Genomic DNA, 18,252 nt, shown 5'->3' with positions numbered 1-18,252 from the left:
GACTTAGGTTTTGAGGCATTTAAGAACAACAGGGGCTGGGCTTTTAAGATACAGAGCTATAAATAAGATGATCCCGATTTTCTCAGGTCTTTTCAGGTCTTGGCAAACTTTTCTGACTCATCACTTGTAGTTCTTATACTTGGAGAAAAAGTTGAGTCAATATTTCCTTCTCCGTGCTTTTAAGACATACCGTATATCAAGGCCTCAGAGTTGCTCACACTTGTTTTATATATCACATACAATGCTTGTAAGAACCTACTAAATGAGCTTGCTGTTCATATTTTTAATGGCTGAAAGATGTCATATCACTATGATATATGGAGGTATATTCATTTTTATAGAGTATTGCAGAATGGCCTGATCTTATTTATGTGGTTTGTCACTCCACAAGCCATCATAAAACATAGATTGGAGGCAAAAAGTTTGTAAATGGCTGCCTTGAATTTCAAGAGTTTGAAAAATTGCTTCTGGAATCCAAATATTAAAACACATTGCAGCATAGTGCTACAACAGTGTACTTTAACAAGACTTGCCCTCTTGGAAAAAATATATTGACCTTTCATTTCTATAACTGGCTTGAAAAGAAGGAATCACCAGAAAAATACTAGTTAACAAGAAAAATAATACAGTATCAATTAAAGTGAAAATTATGCAGCTATAGTAGATCCTGCATTAGTTACATCTCATTTGTACTACTGTGGCATGCTATAAGGCTGCCCTTGAAAATACCCAGAAAATTTAACTGGTAATGTTGCTATTACTTTTTTAATGTTCTAATTATATTAATTTACCTGTATTAGAAGTCATTTTCTGGCTTTGAAGAGTAAGATATCAATACCTAAATGTTTGGGAACTTTTTAAATGGGGGGGATAAGGGTGAAATATGACATTATATACATATATATGTAAATCTCTAGGACAGTGGTTCCCAACCTTTTTTTGACCAGGGACCACTCTCCAACACTAGTACCAAAAGGGTCACAAATCAGTTTTTGGTCAACTTTAGATTTGGTTTGGTTTTTTGGGGTGCTAATTCAGAAAATTGCATTGGATAGACCACATCAGCTTGAGTTTCTAATACAGAACATATGCCAGCGCCCACAAAAAAAAATCATCTAGAGCTGATGTGGTTTATTCAATGCAGTTATCTGAATCAGTACGCCAAATAACCCCAGGAACAGGCCTAAAGACAAAGACACCAAGAATTTTTTTTTTTTGGTTGGGCTGTGTTATTATCAGTAGTAGTAACGGTGAGGCCACGGACCATGTTTTAGTTCTTGCAGACCACTGGTGGTCCATGGACCACAGGTTGGGAACCACTGCTCTAGGAATTTAATAAACATTTTTCAACCTTTCATAGTATTAAAATCATGTCATCAATTGAAGTTGGATGGTGAGAGATTTTGTATAGATAGCCCATAAGCTGGAACTATCAGTGTTGTTGTTTATTCATTCAGCCATTTCTGACTATTTATGACCTCATGGACCAGTCCACTCCAGATTTTCCTGTCGGCCGTCGCCACTCCCAGTTCCTTCAAGGTCAAGCCAGTCACATCAAAGATACCATCCATCCATCTTGCCCTTAGTCGGCCTCTCTTCCTTTTTCCTTCCATTTTCCCCAGCATCATGAGCTAATAAAATGTACCAATAAGTACTATCAGTACTTATTATTAATTATCAGTAACTATTAGTAATACTGACTTCCATTTTTGCAGGTAAGGTGGGGGGGGGGCATACATTTGTGGACCTTCAACTTACCTGTTGACTTAAGGTGACCAGGCCTAACCCTGCTGAGCTTCCATGATCAGATGGGATCTGGTGCTTTCAAGATATTTTAGGCCACGGGTTACTAGGGATAATGGGAATCAATGCTTGTGTGTTTACAGTTTTCCGTGGGCTGACATTGGGACAAAATACTGTATAAGGCAGGCCTTTGTTCTGATCCTGTACAATTCTTCCTATTTAACAAATCCCCACAATAGTAGATACTCGAGAACAGTGCTTTCCTCCAGAGTTGTCAAGTAGCCTTCTCATGGCACCTTTTAATTACCTGCAGCATAACGGCAATTAGTAGTAGTAAAGAGACAAGTTTGTATATAGAGAAGTTATTTTAGGATGGACCTGTTAAAGAAACCAATCATTTAATCAATCCTTTTAGTGGAATACAGGTTGAGAATTCCTCTTCCAGAGTTTTGAAATCCCAAATCCTCCAAAATTGTGCCCTAATATAGTGACACCTTTGCTTCTGATGGTTCAGTGTACACAAACTTAGTTTCCTGCATAAATTATTCTAATCAGAAAGTCCTGGCAAATTTAGAGAGAATTTGGGAGAATCAGACAGAAATCTGCAGCTCTTTCTTGAGCTCCTACATCACGTCGTTTCCATTAAAATGAAGCTCCTCTCCATTACATTCACCAGAATAAATCAAAGGCAGAACTTTCATATCTCAATACCTTGGCTCATCATAAAAAGAGATCTGTTTTCAGAAGAATTCTCACTTTTGCATGTAAAACAATTATGGAAGAGCACCTCAATCCATGTTGCAATATTTATCTGTGCCATTTCAACTAGTCAAGCACATATTTTAATGCAGCCTTGAGCGCATCTCATCAGTGCCATATAGTTGTACAGTGGGATAGTGACTATGGGCAATTGGAGCCACGCCACAATCAACAAGTCATCTTGAAATGAAAACCAGTTAGTACTAATCAGCAAAAACGACTTTAAAAAACAAAGCCAGTGCACTTTAAGGAATCAACATCAAGAAAAGACTAGATTGTTTATCTTCTAATTAATGTGTCTGGGAGGCTGACTCCATTCTTATTACCAGCTTGAAATAGTCTTAATACACTTTGAAGCTCAAGGTTAAGGCCATCATTTTGTTAGAGCTAGTAAAATAATATTGTTATCCTATTTCTCATCAGAGTCTATTTCCCTTTTCCAAGACAACAGAAAACTGGACTAGCAACCTCATAGCCTAAATATGAGAACAATGTTTGAAATAAGGGTTTGTCTCAATAATAATTATATTGATTTTTATCTACATTAGTAGCTGACGGTGGGTCAGTGCTGAACTGGTTTAAAAGGCAACCTACAGTGAAAACAATAATGCTATGAACTCCTTGATAGCTGGGCTTGCAAGCTCCAGGCTGCATTACTTTCTAGGGACGCAACCATTTTTACCCAAACCTTTTAACACAAAATATAAACATTTGAGTTTTTTAATCCCAGATAGACTTTTTGTTTGCATTTTGGGGGATCAGGCCTTGTGGTTTTCATTTCAACTGCTCTGTTGCTTTATTCCATTACATGTGGCACCAAGAAAAGCTGGTGGCTTTGTGTGTTTAGTTTTTATCATTGAATATTGGAAATAATTTTTCTGGGTTTGTGTGCAAAAGTGTAAAAAAAAGTCTGCATTATAAGAGAATGCCACTGGAATGAAGAAGTCAGTGGTGAGCAGCTGGTTCTGAGGATTTTGTTTTCAGTGCAGCCTACTGCAATGCAGAGTACTTATAATTTGATGGTAATTAAAAGGAGGTGGACTGGTGCAATCGCAGTAAAGGTGCGGTGGTTAATTTCACACGTTTCAGCTACAGAAAACAACAGCACAAACATACTGTTGGGACATGAATTCATCTGATTGTTTTCAGCCTTTGCATGGCAAATGATTATGGTGAGATTTCCAGCTCATCTTCTTTCCAGTCTTCATTATCTTCATTATCCAGCTGTTCAGACTTAGTGATTTTGCCATGTTTTCTTTCACCAGGAGTTTTCAAGAACCTGGAACATTACAAAAAATCACTCTGAGTTCTGCCATATGGAAAAACAAGATACTTAGCTGCTTGTATGAAGGATGGTCAACTTGATATTGAATGGTTTGAACTCTTGGCATATACAATGAATTGTACTCTGAACCTCAGCATTACTTTAAAAATTGATGTATATTCTGAGCTCCCCAACCTAAATTACTTTAGGACTCCAGACTTCGAGGAGGGATATTATGCTCATTGGGTTTGTCCATATCCTCATTTAACTCACAATTTTCTAGTGTTTGTACTTTTAATCCCATTTGCCAGGGCCATGAGAAATGCTCAAAGAGGTGTGCTTAGCCTGGTCATTTTATTCTATAGAAAAAATAGCTATGGATACCAAATCTGGAATATGGCCCCACTCCAAAAGTGGGGTGGTTGGCTAGGTTGGAAGTCTGCTAAAAACAATGCCCCATCTTGGGTGCTCTCCAAAGTAGACAGGATTTTGAGGGACACAAAGCAATCAGGTAGTAGGTAATGTTTTCTAGAATGCAAAAGCCCAATCCAGATTGGGACCTAAGCAGCAGCTTGATTTCCAAAGACTTAACACACTTATTTGAACACTGACACTAGACATAGCTCAGAACACAACCTCAACCCGGATCACATGCCACCAAGGGGTTCAAATTTAAGGAAGACTCTAAAAACTCTTTCACTTTGTTGTCTTTTTTTTTTTACATCTTTTGTATACTAAAACTGTTCCTCAAGAAAGGTCCTCCAATTTGACAGATTTTTAGAAGTCCCATAACTCATTTTTCTTCTGTCTTGAGGGTGGTCAGTGAATAGTACCATACATCTCATATAGCCTCTCTTCGCTGGAGGTGTGATAGGTCCAAAGATTGCCCAACATCCTTGGCCACTATTAGGCAAAGCATTTGCTATAAGGTCCCAGGTTTCCACCAAAGCATGGAACACCTACAATTGACTCTGCTGTCATGCTATTCTCCGGCAACCCTTCCCAATGGATTTACCCAATTTTATTTTCCACACCTGAATAGAAGTTTCTGTCCAGGTTCCTTTTTAATAATGTTGAGTTTATAGTAATGTCTCAGAGCTCTTGACATCTTCTCATATGTCATGTTCCTACGGTTCTGAAAATTCAAAGAATAATAATTTTAAGCCCAATGGGAAATTCCTTTGAATATAATTGATTTGTACTGGATGAGCTAGAGAGCACAATGAAATTGAGATGCAAAAATCTTCAGTTCATCAGGAGTATGCTGTGGATGTTGGAGAACCCTAAGATCCAGAGTTCAGAAACATTAATTTGTACTATGCAACCTAAAGATGACTTTACAAATGCTATTTATAAGTTATTGCATTGACTTAATTGTTAAAAAATCAAGGTACCATGGAATTTCTCTTCTGTACAACACTCACTTGCTGATTTCACTTTTATAAGGAATGGTTTAAACCAGTAGTCCCCAACCTTTGGTCCTCAAGGGGTTTTGGACTTCAGCTTCCAGAATTCCTTCTGGTTGGTCAAGCTGATTCGAGTTTCTCAGAGTTGGAAGTCCCAAACACCTGGGGAACAAATGTTTGGAAACCACTGGTCTAAACAACTACTTTATTGGGAAGCTGCAAACATCAGGATGTATATAGTAGTATGGGAATATGTGGCCCTCCAGATGGTGTTAAGCTGAAATTCCCATTAGCCCTGACCAGCTCACCAGTTGTTATGGTTGAGCCTTCGGGCTCCGGTAATAGAAGAAGGGGTCATAAGACTCCTCGAGAGTCAGACTCCTTCGAGGAGCGTGAAAGAAAGCGGCTCCGGGATTTGTTTGCAGCCCCGACAGATGAGGACTCATTTGAGGGTTTTTCTGAGGGTTTGGAGGAAGAGATGGCCAGCTCGGAGGAGGATGACATGGAATGGACTCGTGTGAGGGAGGATTTGGGTGTTGGGGAAACAGGCAATGAAAGCATGGGAGGTGATTGGCGGGTTGCAGGATCAGACCCATGGACTGGCTGGAGGGATGGAGCGGGATCCACAGCTGGGGATGCTGTGGGGCGTAGTCAAAGGTGCTTAAGCTCTGATGAGGATGATGATGTTGGGGCGCCTGGAATTGGGATGGCAGCTGACAGCGATGATGAGCTTGAACTGGGATAAAATGGGGTTTGGGATCAATGTCTAATTGCGTTGGGCAAGGTAATCTGGACGGACGCTTGGGCTTTTGTTGGGGAACTTCCTGAAGACGGGTGTGATTCATTACTGGATACGTAAGTTTACCAAGGACACTGGGCATCGACGGCGGGAGGAACTGTGCGGGGTTTTTCTCTGTGCAACTTGTGTTTAATCTCGATAGCTTGGACCTCCGTCGTCTTTTTGACGGGCAATACCTACTCACACTGGATTGACGCTGGACTGACTGACTTCGATTCCGGATTATCCCTTCTGCTGGCTATCGGTGAGACCTTTGGATTCCTTGATGACTACACTTGGCTAAAGACCTCTGGACCGGATTGGGACCCTGCTGACTGCCGTTACCCTGACTGCTGTGCCTGGACCTGGATATCGTTGGCCGCTGAATCTTAAGCTGAATCCTGACTACGACCACGCTTTTCGTTCGCTGCAGGAAGGAATAAACAAGCCTGGTTTATTCCCCTGCTGTTTCTGAATAGCAGAGAGGAATCTGCCACCAGTCTGTTGTTTACATTCTCACTCCTGCTGATTCTCTTTTGTTTGCATTGTTTGCCAGGCTGAAGTAAGCACTTTTGATTTAATCCGGATTATACTTCTGTTTAACCCGGTTTATCCATTTGAACTATTTAAGCTCAAACTGAGCTGTTTTTTTGTTACTTATCACACTGAAGTCAAGTGTTTGCCCTGTTCTTTGTTTCCTACGGGCGTTTTTTAGTTCTGCAACCTCAATAAACTGAGTTTTGTTCTACTTGTTGGTGTTCTGTCTCTGACACCAGTGGTGAAGTACCATGGAGGCTGCAGTGTGAAACCATCAAGAGGGCCACAAGTTGCACATCCCTGCTGTATGCTCTCAAACAATATCTTAGGTACCTTGTGATTTCCCCAAAGTCTGGCAAGTCCATTGGGGTCAATGACTCGAAAGACCTTGGATTCTTTGTCTTCCCATTTGATGAATGATTCATATCGGCTGTCACAAAGAAGCTGGTACACATAATCCCAAAGTAACCTGCAATCTAAGAGTCAGTAGAATATGATGTTAAAATAGTTGTAAAGTTGTGTTCATGACAGTCAGCTCCACTGTTCTATATCAGTGTTAGGAGGAGATGAGCATTTAATTACAGTCAGAGCAGACAATAATAATACACTTATTGTTATTAATAAGCTCCAGTGACCCACTGCAGTCTCTGGTCTCTCTGCAAAATCAGAAGTGACCAGATGTTCAGTTTCAGTTTTGGAGAAAATCACCAGTCTTTCCTCTAACATACACAAAAGAGCAGAACCAATGCTTCTGGGAATAGCAATCCAACTTTATCAGCTTAAATGCCCTCTCCACGAGGTGGTGGTGTTAGCAGTCATATATAACTTTTGCCCTCTGCTAAAGTGCTCTGAGCACTTAGAAATGGTATCTTATTTATCTATTCTGTCCTCCTTCCTGTGATATCAGGGATGCATAAAATTAAAACAATATAAATGATTTTAAACAATTCCAGATCAAAACAGAATAATGTAAATAGGATAAAAGCATATTTAACAATCCTCCAGAAACTGATAAAACGATCAAGACCATAAACATGTATATGTTTTAAACCTGTCACCTAAAAGAAACCAACATAGGCTCAGACTTCTAAGATGAAGCATTATATTCATACGGTGTCATACTTGAGAAGGCCCTCTTCCATGAAGTTTCATGTTCACTGCTGGGACATGGAGAAGGGCCCTCGAGCATATCTCAATTATCAGGCAGCTGCATACTGATATTGGAGTCCCAAGCTTTGAATGTCATCACCATCACATTGAATTCAGACCAGAAGAAAATTGGCAATAAGTGTAGCTCCCTTAAGATAGATGTTACGTTTTGTTCAGATGGTACTTCAGTTAACAATCTCACTGTCACATTTTGCACTAGCTTTAGGTGGCACGTCATCTTCAAGGACCACCTAGTGTAGAGTGCGTTACAGTAATTTAATATAGTTTGGAGTCAGTGCCAGATGTACTATTGTGTTTAAGCACATGACTTGTTGGCCAGGGGCGCCAATCAACCTGACAAAAAAAATTACAATGGATTTTGCTTATGTTGTGCAATTCTAAATTTGAAGGAGTTGTTTTTGAGTGATTCCAGACATGATGATAGAGTTGATAGTCTATGGGAGTGTGCCACAAAGCAGGTCATGTAGGCCTACTAGACCTACCTCCTTCAGGGGCCAAAGAAGGGGTCTCATAACTTACCTACCACAGGGTCTCATTTGTCCTAAACCCGGCATTGCTGGGGTCCCATCTACACCTGACCATTTAATGCACTTCAAATCTAGCTTTGAAGAATTAAATCCCTTGAAGCTAGATTTGAAGGCACACAACAACAAATGTAGGCTAAATACCACTTAAATCACCTGTGAGAGCTAACAGTCAGTGAAAAAGCACACCTACCTGCAATTTTACCATTAACAGGAGATGGTGATGTTACAGGAAAAGAACAATCATCTGCCCTATAAATTATCCCAGTGCTGTGGTGAGAAAGACAGGTTGCCCCAGGACTGTAGAACGTTGTCGTGGGTGATCCAGGTTGCTCTGTGTGGCTTGGATGGTCAGTACTGACGACCAAACATTCTGTACAGAGAATAAGACCATCGGCTGAGAAAGCTTCTGACCTGTATTTCAGATCTGACTATTTTTCAAAATTGAATTAGGAGAGTAAGCCCCAAGATCACACATGGCCAACACAGACAGTAACTATGGGGTTTTGGAGTTTTCAAAAGGTGAAAGGAAATTTGCAAAGCCATGATTTTCAGTCACTAGAATATCATAAAATGACTTGAAAATAAATAAGCCAAAACTCAAACAAAACATAACAACTCAATGGATGTGGCAGAAATCCATGGGAGATCTATTACCAGTTCCTAAGGCCAGCAAGATGCTATCTACATGCCAACCTCAGCAAAAAAAAGCAGTGCTATTTTCTCTTCTTCTTCCCCTTCTACTATCGCAGTGGTTCTCAACCAGTGGGTCCCCAGGTGTTTTGGCCTACAACTCCCAGTAATCCCAACCAGTTTATCAGCTGTTTAGGATTTCTGAGAGTTGAAGGCCAAAACATCTGGGGACCCACAGGTTGAGAACCACTGCTCTATCGTACTCCTGTCAGAGGAATTAACTACTCCTGCTACTGCTCTATCATACTCCTGTCAGAGGAATTAACTACTACTATTTGCCTGCATGGTTTCCTGTCATTTCAGAGGGGCACAGCAGGGCAACATCCCCCCTATGTTTTCAGCATAGCTTGAAAATGCTACTTTTTGAGTGACAATTACAGCTTCCAGCATCCTTGAGCCAACATGGCTAGTGGCGATGCCAGGTGGGAAATTCTGGATTACAGTCCAAAAAAGTAACATTTAAAAGCTGCCCAGAAAGGATCCCTGGCGGCGGATCAGTTGAGGAGGAGGCAATTTGGTTGACAGCCATCTTTTTAGGGAGCAGATGCTTGCTTCTTTTCTGAAACCATATCCTTTCCGAGCTTTAATCCCTTGCAACTGCTTAGGCATTAGCACCAGTAAAGGATTATCTCAGGATAGGAGAACATAGTGGAAAGAAGTTTGGGACATTGAGATTTTTAACTATGTTAAAAATCTATTGACCAATAAAAGGAGGGAGATGAATGAACTCCTGGAAGACACAGTGTTCCTTTGATATAAAAATGCATGTTTGACTTTTCAATTTAAGATGTTGGATCAAACAGAAAATAGTCTGCAATAGAACTGCTGATGCTATGCCAACATGGACAAATAAGTCTTTTGGAGGAGAGATGTGAGGAAGCCTTCAATAAGAGTGGCATAAACTGAAACCCTACTTGAAACCCAACACGTCCAAGCAGGAATATGTTTATGATGCTTATGAAGTCCTTTCTTCTGGCCCTCAGCCCTGTCCTGCCTCCTGCATTTCTCCTCCATCTGCTTTCCAAAAGTAATAATGGCCCTATGGATGCTAAACGTAATCACTTTCAAGATCTCAAATACCTTATCTTGAATCTGTAGACAAGTTTAAATCTTTTGATTTTGCTCAAATTGTTTTAAATATTTCAGACTGTTTTAATTTATTTTTTGTCTGTACACTGCCTTGAGATTTTATGATACAGGATAGTATATCAGTACGTTAATAAATTACATAATTAAGGCATAAATGTAAATAGTGTGCAGTTCATGAAAAAACTGGCCAAGATGAAATGCTAAGGATTCTACATAAAAAGAGGGTTTCTGTGTCCTAGGACCTATCTTCTCCATTCCTCAGGGTGAAAATGCTGCCTTGAAAAGTGTGGATAATAGATATTGATTTTCCCTGTTTTAAATTTAGAACTTTTTCTTTGAGTGGCACATTCTGTGCAACTGTGGCTGATACTAGCATGCTTTACGATATCACCCAAAGTTTCCCCTTGTAACAGCACCAGGGACTGAACCCTTGATATCACAGAAGACTTGTCCCTAGCTTTCAGGTTTTAATGCTGAATCTTATTACAGTCTTGACTTGGCAATCCCATTTGGAAAGACATGCTAAGCATGCGCTCACTAGTGAAGTGTCTTCCCATCGTAGTGAAACTCAAGATACAGCCTTTGGGGTTCACGCTGCATATAACTTACCTAGGTGAAGCCACTGCCTCATTGTACTCAGAGCCGGCCCTAGGTACTTTTTAAGTGTAGGCGAACAGAATTTTGGTGCCCCCCCCCAAAAAAAACCCAATCACTGAAAAATAAAAGCGTTGGATAAGCAAAACTGTTGGATAATAAGGAGGGATTAAGGAAAAGCCTATTGAACATCAAATTACATTAAGATTTTACAAATTAAGCACCAAAACATCATGTTTTACAAGAAATCAACAGAAAAAGCAGTCTCGACTGCGCCCCTGTATGTTTTGCACCCGAAGCGACCGCTTAATTCGCCTCATTGTTGGACCGGCTCTGATTGTACTCACCTTCTGCAGTGCCTTGGGTCTGTGTGAATTTCACCTCCCGAAAGGGAGGATTAAAGAAAGGACTACAAACAAGGGCTTGTCTCTGAGTCTTAATGTATTGGAGTAATTCATACAAAACATCTCCTGAGTGGGAAAAACAGAAATCCATCCCAGTTCTTGTATATAACAACAACAACAACAACAACAACAACAACAACGTGTTGTTGAAGGCTTTCATGGCCATAATCATGGGGTTGCTGTGAGTTTTCTGGGCTGTATGGCCATGTCCCAGAAGTATTCTCTTCTGACGTTTTACCCACATCTATGGCAGACATCCTCAGAGTCCGGCAGAGGTCAAAACATCAGGAGAGAATGCTTCTGGAACATGGCCATACAGCCCGGAAAACACACAGAAACCCAATAATAATAATAATAATAATAATAATAATAATATTTCTTACCCACCTCTTCTTACAGCTCAAGGCGGGTTACAACATTGTATATATATCCTTGGAATTAATTGCAACCCTTGACTAATGATGTAAGCCTTGTGTGCAAAGCTAGTCTGCCATTTTGTGATGTCATTTCATTTTGTTTCACTTTCTTCAGCTTCAGGAATTTCTAATTTTTTGCAAGCCAGAACTACACTTTCCTGATGCAGACTAAGTGGGGAAATGACACTTCTAATTCAAAGCCACAAAGTATGCATCTCAAGTAGAATGATTAATTCATGCCTCCAGTCTTGTAATGTTCTGCTCTACAGAGGCAACATTGAGAAATGTACTATCAAAAAGGAGACCAAAGGGGCACTGGAGGGTAATTGACTCCTCCTAATAATACACTATCTTGGCATCTGGCGCACAGTGCTTTATGAGCCTTGGTTCAAAAAACATGGCACTGTTTACACAAGAGGACAGTTCAGAAGAACAACCCAGATGAAATCATGCTGATAGTTTAATTAATTTTTTGGATCTGCTCTAAACATGGCAGTCGAACCTACATATAATTAAATCTAGCCCCAGCCCTCAAACAAGATCACATTTATGCAAAATTTAGATGTCCATAATAAGATGTAGCATATAAATTCTTATTCACTATTCAATTCTTCATTCAAAAGAAATGTGATTTTGGAAATCCTGGAAATTCCTGCGAGGAATTAGGAACAGCATCGCTAACCTGAATTAGGAGCCCGGAGCTTGAAGTCTTCCTTGGTGAGAATGCAAAGAGCTTTCCCATTCATTTCAAACTTGCTTTCGTCTGACTCCCTGAGTGAGTACTCTTTTTCTGCCCATCGCAACCAGTGAATCACATCATCCTTGCTCCACAGAGAGGGCTGGATTCCTGAAACGAACCAGACTAACACTGAGAATAAATGTCACAATATATTTCAATCCATAAGCTAACTAAAGTATTTTCTAGTAAAAATAAGTCCATAAAATGAAATATATTGCCATAGTACAATAAAGACAATGACTCTGATGACAAAAGGAGAAAGAGGCAGAAAATCAAGGACAGAGAGAAAACAAATGAAGTCTGTTGTGATTCTAGCATCCCGTATTTCTTGTTTCAAAAAGACAACTGTCATCTCATTTCAAGGAAGGATGGCTTGAAATCCCATCTTTTTCTCCTGAATGCAGAAAGCTTCTTTAAATCAGATAACTGATGTCCATCAGCCCTGTATTGTGCACTTTGCCTGGTAATATCTCTCCAAGATCTATGTAGAGGTCTTTCCCATCACCTGCTACTTTTCAGTGGCAATGCCAAGAACCAAACTGAGAGTGTCTGCTTGCTAAGCATTCTAAAGTATGGAGACAGCTCCCCTCCTAAAATAAACATTTGAAATATATGTGCTCTCATGTCCATCATTCTAGACAGGAATCTTCCACTCACTGAGTCGGCCGGGCAATGTGCAGATTTGTCCACAATGAAGCGGTTTCAATGATATCACAGGTGTGGACGGTAGGGGCAAAGCAGCCTTTGCCACAGGAGGTGAAGAACCCGTTACTACTTCATCCTTAAGAGAGGAGAAACATATTAGTGCTATAGCCTCGGCTGAAATAATCTCAATTTCAGTTTAACTTATGTGTTATTTTCGGCTAGACAGATGCAAGTTCAAACCTGGTCAAAGTATAACAATAGAGAAATATAACTGAAGAGGTAGCGAGGTGTAAAAATGTGTTAGGTGGATCCAGGTTCAAAATCCAACTTAGCCATACAGCCATGAGTGATTCTGGGTCAGTCAGAGTCTCTAGCCAAGAGTGGGGGAAAGTACCACATGCAATTTTTTAACCTATTTTCAAACTTACCTTCTAGGGCAGTGGTTCTCAACCTGTTGGCAGCAGCCCACTGGTAGGCCGCAAGACATAAAATAAGATCTGTGAAACATGCAGGAAAAATCAGCTCTAGAATATTAAATATGGTTTTCTGTGGGCGATCAGGTGGAGATTACTGGAGGGCATATATTCTGTATCAGAAACTAGAGCTGATGTGGTCTATCCAACACAATTTTCTGAATCAGCACCCCAAATAACCAAATCAAACCTAAAGTTGATCAAAAACTGATTCGTAACCCTTTCGGTACTAATGTTGGAGAGTGGTCCCCAGTCAAAGTGGTCCCTGATCAAGTAGTCCCTGGTCTAAAAAAGGTTGGGAACCACTGTTCTAGAGGCATGGAAACAAATTTGCCAAATATCTCTCCTTTCTCCAACCATGAAGCTTTTTTAAACAATTAAATAATTTTAAAACCAAATATACCATTGGAGGCATGGCATAAATGAAATGCAATTCTCCAAGATTATTATCATTATCATACAACAAAGGTTCCAGCATACTATTTATTATCTCCAGAAGCTAATTTAAGGTAGTATGATGTACTTTAAAAGAAGAAGAGTAAATAGGAATTTATATTTAGAATCTCTTATATATATATATATATATATATATATATATATATATATATATATATATATGAAAATATAAATTCCTATTCATTTTTTATTTTAAAGAAGGATAGAAGAAAATAAAAATACATATTTTGGGTGCCAGGTTGCGACACTGTGTAGTTTCTGCCTACAGTAGGCAAGTTAAACAGCAGCTGCCTGCAAAATCCCTTACTGGTAAAAAAAAAAACCCAAAAATCAGCCCTGAATACACTTTGGAAGAATTCGGGTAGTCTTTCAAAGGTTCAGGATGTTTTTATTTACTTAAAAATACTTATGGAATAATTGCTTGACCTGGTTGTTTCATTTCATATGTACATGTTGTTTGGTTTGAAAAAAAAATTACATTTTTTTTGAACTGCTCATTTTTTGTGGTGTAGGAACCTATCCCTATCATTTCCATATTGTTTCTGTCTCTGGTAGTATATTTTCAGTTAAAAGAAGTTGCTTCCAGGAACACATCTGCTTTGTTAGCCAAGTTCTATAAAACTGGGAACTCAACAATGAAACCGCACAGACACATACAAAGTGTTTGAGATTTATTCTGAACCCCATGCAAGAGAGAAAATAAAAGTGAAAGTTGGCCACCACACATTTTCCCCTCATGTCAATGCCTTTTGAAGTCTGTACACAATCAGTAAGTTGTTAAAAAACAATGTTTGGTTTAAACAAATGCAAACAAAGTTAATACTTTTTCTTCTTCTTTGCATTTAAAAAAGTTGCATATCTATCTTTTACTTCCTTATTTATTTATGTAAAGGATTTCTATATTGCTTACAAAGCTGAAAGGGCTCCTGAAGTGAAGAACAAATAAAACCCAATAAAAACAACACAAAATTTAAGACATTTAAAAAACAAATTAAAATACTCTTTAAAAACTACTAAGAGCAGATTAAAAATATGCTGTCATACAGCCTTGAAATAGTTAAGATAGCACTTTCAAATACTGAATGTTGAATAGCAGTGTTTTAAGATTCCTGCTGGAAGTTTAATAAATGGGATGGGGGCAGCCTGACTTCCTTTGGCAGGGAGTTCCATAGTTGAAGCCCTGCTATAGAAAAAGCCCTATAATGTGTGCCCATCAAGGTGTTGGGACATGCATGGATTCCTTTGAAGATTTCTGGCAGGCTCACAGGAGAGGAGGCAATCTTTCAGATCTTGGCCTCAAGTTGTTTAGGAATTGTGGGTCAACTCCAGAACCTTCAACTGAGCTCTGGAAGCCAGGAAACTTCTTGCAAGACCAGTGTTATATGGACTCTGTAATGCACCTGCCTGGCACCGATTTGGTTGCTGCATTTTAAGGTCCCAAACACTTTTCAAAGTTCATGAAGAATATGTCTAATTGAGAGTAACTAAGGCATTAACTATTGTTGCCAGATATGCCTTGCTTAAGAATAGGTGCTGCCGAAATTGGGCAAAGGGGCTCCAGGCCACTGCAGCAACCTGACTTTCCAAGAATAGCGCTAGGTCCAAGAGTACCCCCAGGCTATACATCTGATCTTTCAGGGGATGAGCAACCAAATCCAGGATGGGCTGTGATCCCAATCCCATTTTAGTTGTTTTACTGACCAGCAGCACTTCTATCTTGTTTGCATTACTCCTTAGTCTTTTCAATTACATCAAATATTTCACTGCATCCAGACAATAATTTAGCCTACCGGTTGTTAGAAATTGTGGGAGTTGAAGTCCAAAACACCTGGAGGGCCAAAGTTTGCCCATGCCTGGTATATACCCAATCCCAAACCTCTGGGTGACCTCTTCCAGCAGTTTTGTGCAGATGTTGAAAAACGTAGAGGATAGCAAATTATCTAGTCTGTTCTCACACCATTATTCATGTTCTTGACTTTCCCGGCCACTGTATTATTTATTTATTTACTTCATTTATACCCCGCCTTTCTCACCCCACAAGGGACTCAAGGCGATTTACAAAAGCTGGCAAGAATTCAATGCTGTATCATAGACATTACAATAAAACCAATATAACAGTAAAACATATCCTATGAAACTATAAACAATTAAAGCAAATAAAGTCAAATAAAGCACATAAAACAATGAAACAGATTAAAAACATATAATATATTAAAACATAAATTGCCGAATCTTGATTTTATACTTAGTAATTAGTCCATAGTCATTATCCAAACTGTTGAAATCGAATTCCATGTTAGCCAAGTCTCCAAATGCCTGTGTACAAAGCCAGGTGTTTAGTTTTTGTTCTGAAGACCATTAGGGATGGGGCATGGCTGATGTCACTGGGAAGGGAGTTCCACAGCTGAGGGGCCACCACTGAAAAGGCCCTGTCTCTCGTCCCCAACAGCCATGCTTGCAAAAAGGGTGGGACCGAGAGCAGGGTCTCCCCAGCCAATCTCAAAGTTCTTGTTGACTCATAAAGGGAGATACGTTTGGACAGGTAAGTTGGACCAGAATCGTTTTATTGTGCTGCTGGGCATTCTACATTGCCTAGGACAGAGCTTTCCAAACTATGCGTACTGACACATTTGTGTGTCGGCTGCAATGAGTAGGTGAATTGGATGAATGTAAGAAGAAACTTCTGGATCTATGTGAAATAAGCAATTTGTATATTTAAAAATATATAAATGAAAGATAGTCATGAGATATATTGTGTCCCTATCCATTTCATTGTAGCAATTCATATAAAGTGCCTCTTAGAAGGAGTTGATGTAATTTCCAATTTGCTGGCATAACTGAATTAGTATGTTGCAAAACAATATATGTCTAAAAATTGTATCACCAACATGAAATCTCTGGTCTGGAAATATATGACACATAAAACCAGTGGTTCCCAACCTGTGGGCCATGGCCCAACACCTAAAATAAAGTCCACAAGACATGTGAGGAAAATTGGTGCCGGTGGTGCGCCACCACTGTTGGAGGAGAACGAAAGAGAGGAGGAGAGGAAGAGAAGGAAGAAAGGAAAGAGACACCAGCGCACCAGCACTTTCTCAGCCTTGGGAGGCTTCCCAGGCTATGATGGAAAAGACTCACCCGGAGGTATGAGTGAGGGAAAGAAGGAGAGTCCCCCAAAGTTGTTGTTGTTGTTGTTATTATTATTATTATTATTATTATTATTATTATTATTATTATTATTATTATTATTATTATTGTAAGCTCCCGTTGACACACATCAGTTATAATGCAAAAGCAGCCCTTTGGTCCCCCAAAGAAATTATTATTATTAAAACCATTAGGGACAGTTTCTGGAGTCTCATGTTCCGCTTTTTGTATTTTTTTTTCAACCTCAGCCTGCTCCCCTTCTTTTCTTACATGCAAGTTAACAAAATCCATGGATAATAACACAAACCAACCAAAAAAAAATTTTTTTCTTGGTGACTTTGTTTTTAGGCCTGTTCCTGGGGTTATTTGGGGTGCTGATTCAGAAAATTGCACTAGATCGAGGACATCAGCTCTAGGTTATTAAGTATGGTTTTCTGTGGGTGTGCAGATTGCGACTCCTGGATGGCATATGTTCTATATCAGAAACTTGAGCTGATGTGGTCTATCCAATGCAATTTTCTGAACCAGCACCCAAATAACCAAACCAAATCTAAAGTTGACCAAAAAACTGATTTGTAACCCTTTTGGTACAAATGTTGGAAAGTGGTCCCTGGTCAAAGTGATCCCTGTTTTTTTTTAAAAAAGTTGGGAACCTCTGCATTAACCATTGACGCCAACCAAGTTCACCATATTCCAGACAAAAATCCTCTTTTGGAGGGGACACTTCTTAAAACTCCCTGAAATCGTGAGACTTCAAAGGACCCTTGAACTCACTTCTTACGAGAGTGTTTTGAAGCACCCTCCCAAATCCGGACAGCTGCTTCAGGCCTTTCCCTTGGCGAACTGAGCGTTGGGGGTTTCCAGAGCCTGTCTGGAAGGTTTGATGCTGTCTCTACGGAAAATCCATGGGGATTTGAAGACTGGGAAGGCTCCCAAAACAAAAAGCGAAAATTGAAGGGCAAAGGCGGCAGAATTCCACGTGTGTGGGGACGGAGGAGGCGTAGGAAGAGAGAAGGAAGGAGAGAGAGGAGAGAGAGAGAAAGAGGAAGGAAGGAAGGAAGGAAGGAAGGAAGGAAGGAAGGAAGGAAGGAAGGAAGGAAGGAAGGAAGGAAGGAAGCTTTCCAGACTCCTTACCTGTCTCTTCCTTCCTTCCTTCCTTCCTTCCTTCCTGTCCCGAACTTGTCCCCGGCCTCCCCGGTCTCCGACCTGCTCTTACCTGCATGACAGGTGGAGGTGGCTTTGCTGGTAGTATGATTCTCTCCCGGGATCCTTCGGCTGCGAAGCAAGCGCCTGCCCAACCTCCCTCCTCCCTTGGCCTCGGCCCCGATGTAAACTCCCGATGACTCTCCTTCCGGCAAACGAAAATGAAACGAAACAAGACCCGAAAGTTACTGGAGTTTGGTCCCATCCGACGG

At 40.1% G+C, this 18,252-nt stretch overlaps 1 protein-coding gene across 3 annotated transcripts; it reads right to left on the bottom strand.

Moving 5' to 3' along the window:
* Positions 1-2,124: 2,124 nt before the first annotated feature.
* On the bottom strand, positions 2,125-18,245 carry etv7 (ETS variant transcription factor 7). Of its 3 annotated transcripts, XM_062978449.1 has the most exons (8): positions 18,054-18,245; positions 12,774-12,897; positions 12,060-12,224; positions 10,905-11,027; positions 8,375-8,554; positions 6,821-6,963; positions 4,801-4,901; positions 2,125-3,781 (listed from the first exon to the last, which is right to left on the bottom strand). In XM_062978449.1, the coding sequence occupies exons 1-8, from the start codon at positions 18,243-18,245 to the stop codon at positions 3,670-3,672; spliced, it is 1,140 nt and encodes a 379-aa protein (XP_062834519.1). In that variant the 3' UTR covers positions 2,125-3,669. The 3 variants fall into 3 exon arrangements, with proteins under 3 accessions (XP_062834519.1, XP_062834521.1, XP_062834520.1); XM_062978451.1 differs by lacking the exon at positions 4,801-4,901; XM_062978450.1 differs by lacking the exon at positions 10,905-11,027.
* Between the last annotated feature and the right edge of the window lie 7 nt (positions 18,246-18,252).

Source organism: Anolis carolinensis, chromosome 4 (assembly GCF_035594765.1).
Source record: "Anolis carolinensis isolate JA03-04 chromosome 4, rAnoCar3.1.pri, whole genome shotgun sequence".
NCBI lineage: Eukaryota > Metazoa > Chordata > Lepidosauria > Squamata > Dactyloidae > Anolis > Anolis carolinensis.
The sequence above is the reverse complement of the archived record's forward strand: the minus strand, read 5'-3'. Positions and strand labels throughout refer to the sequence as shown.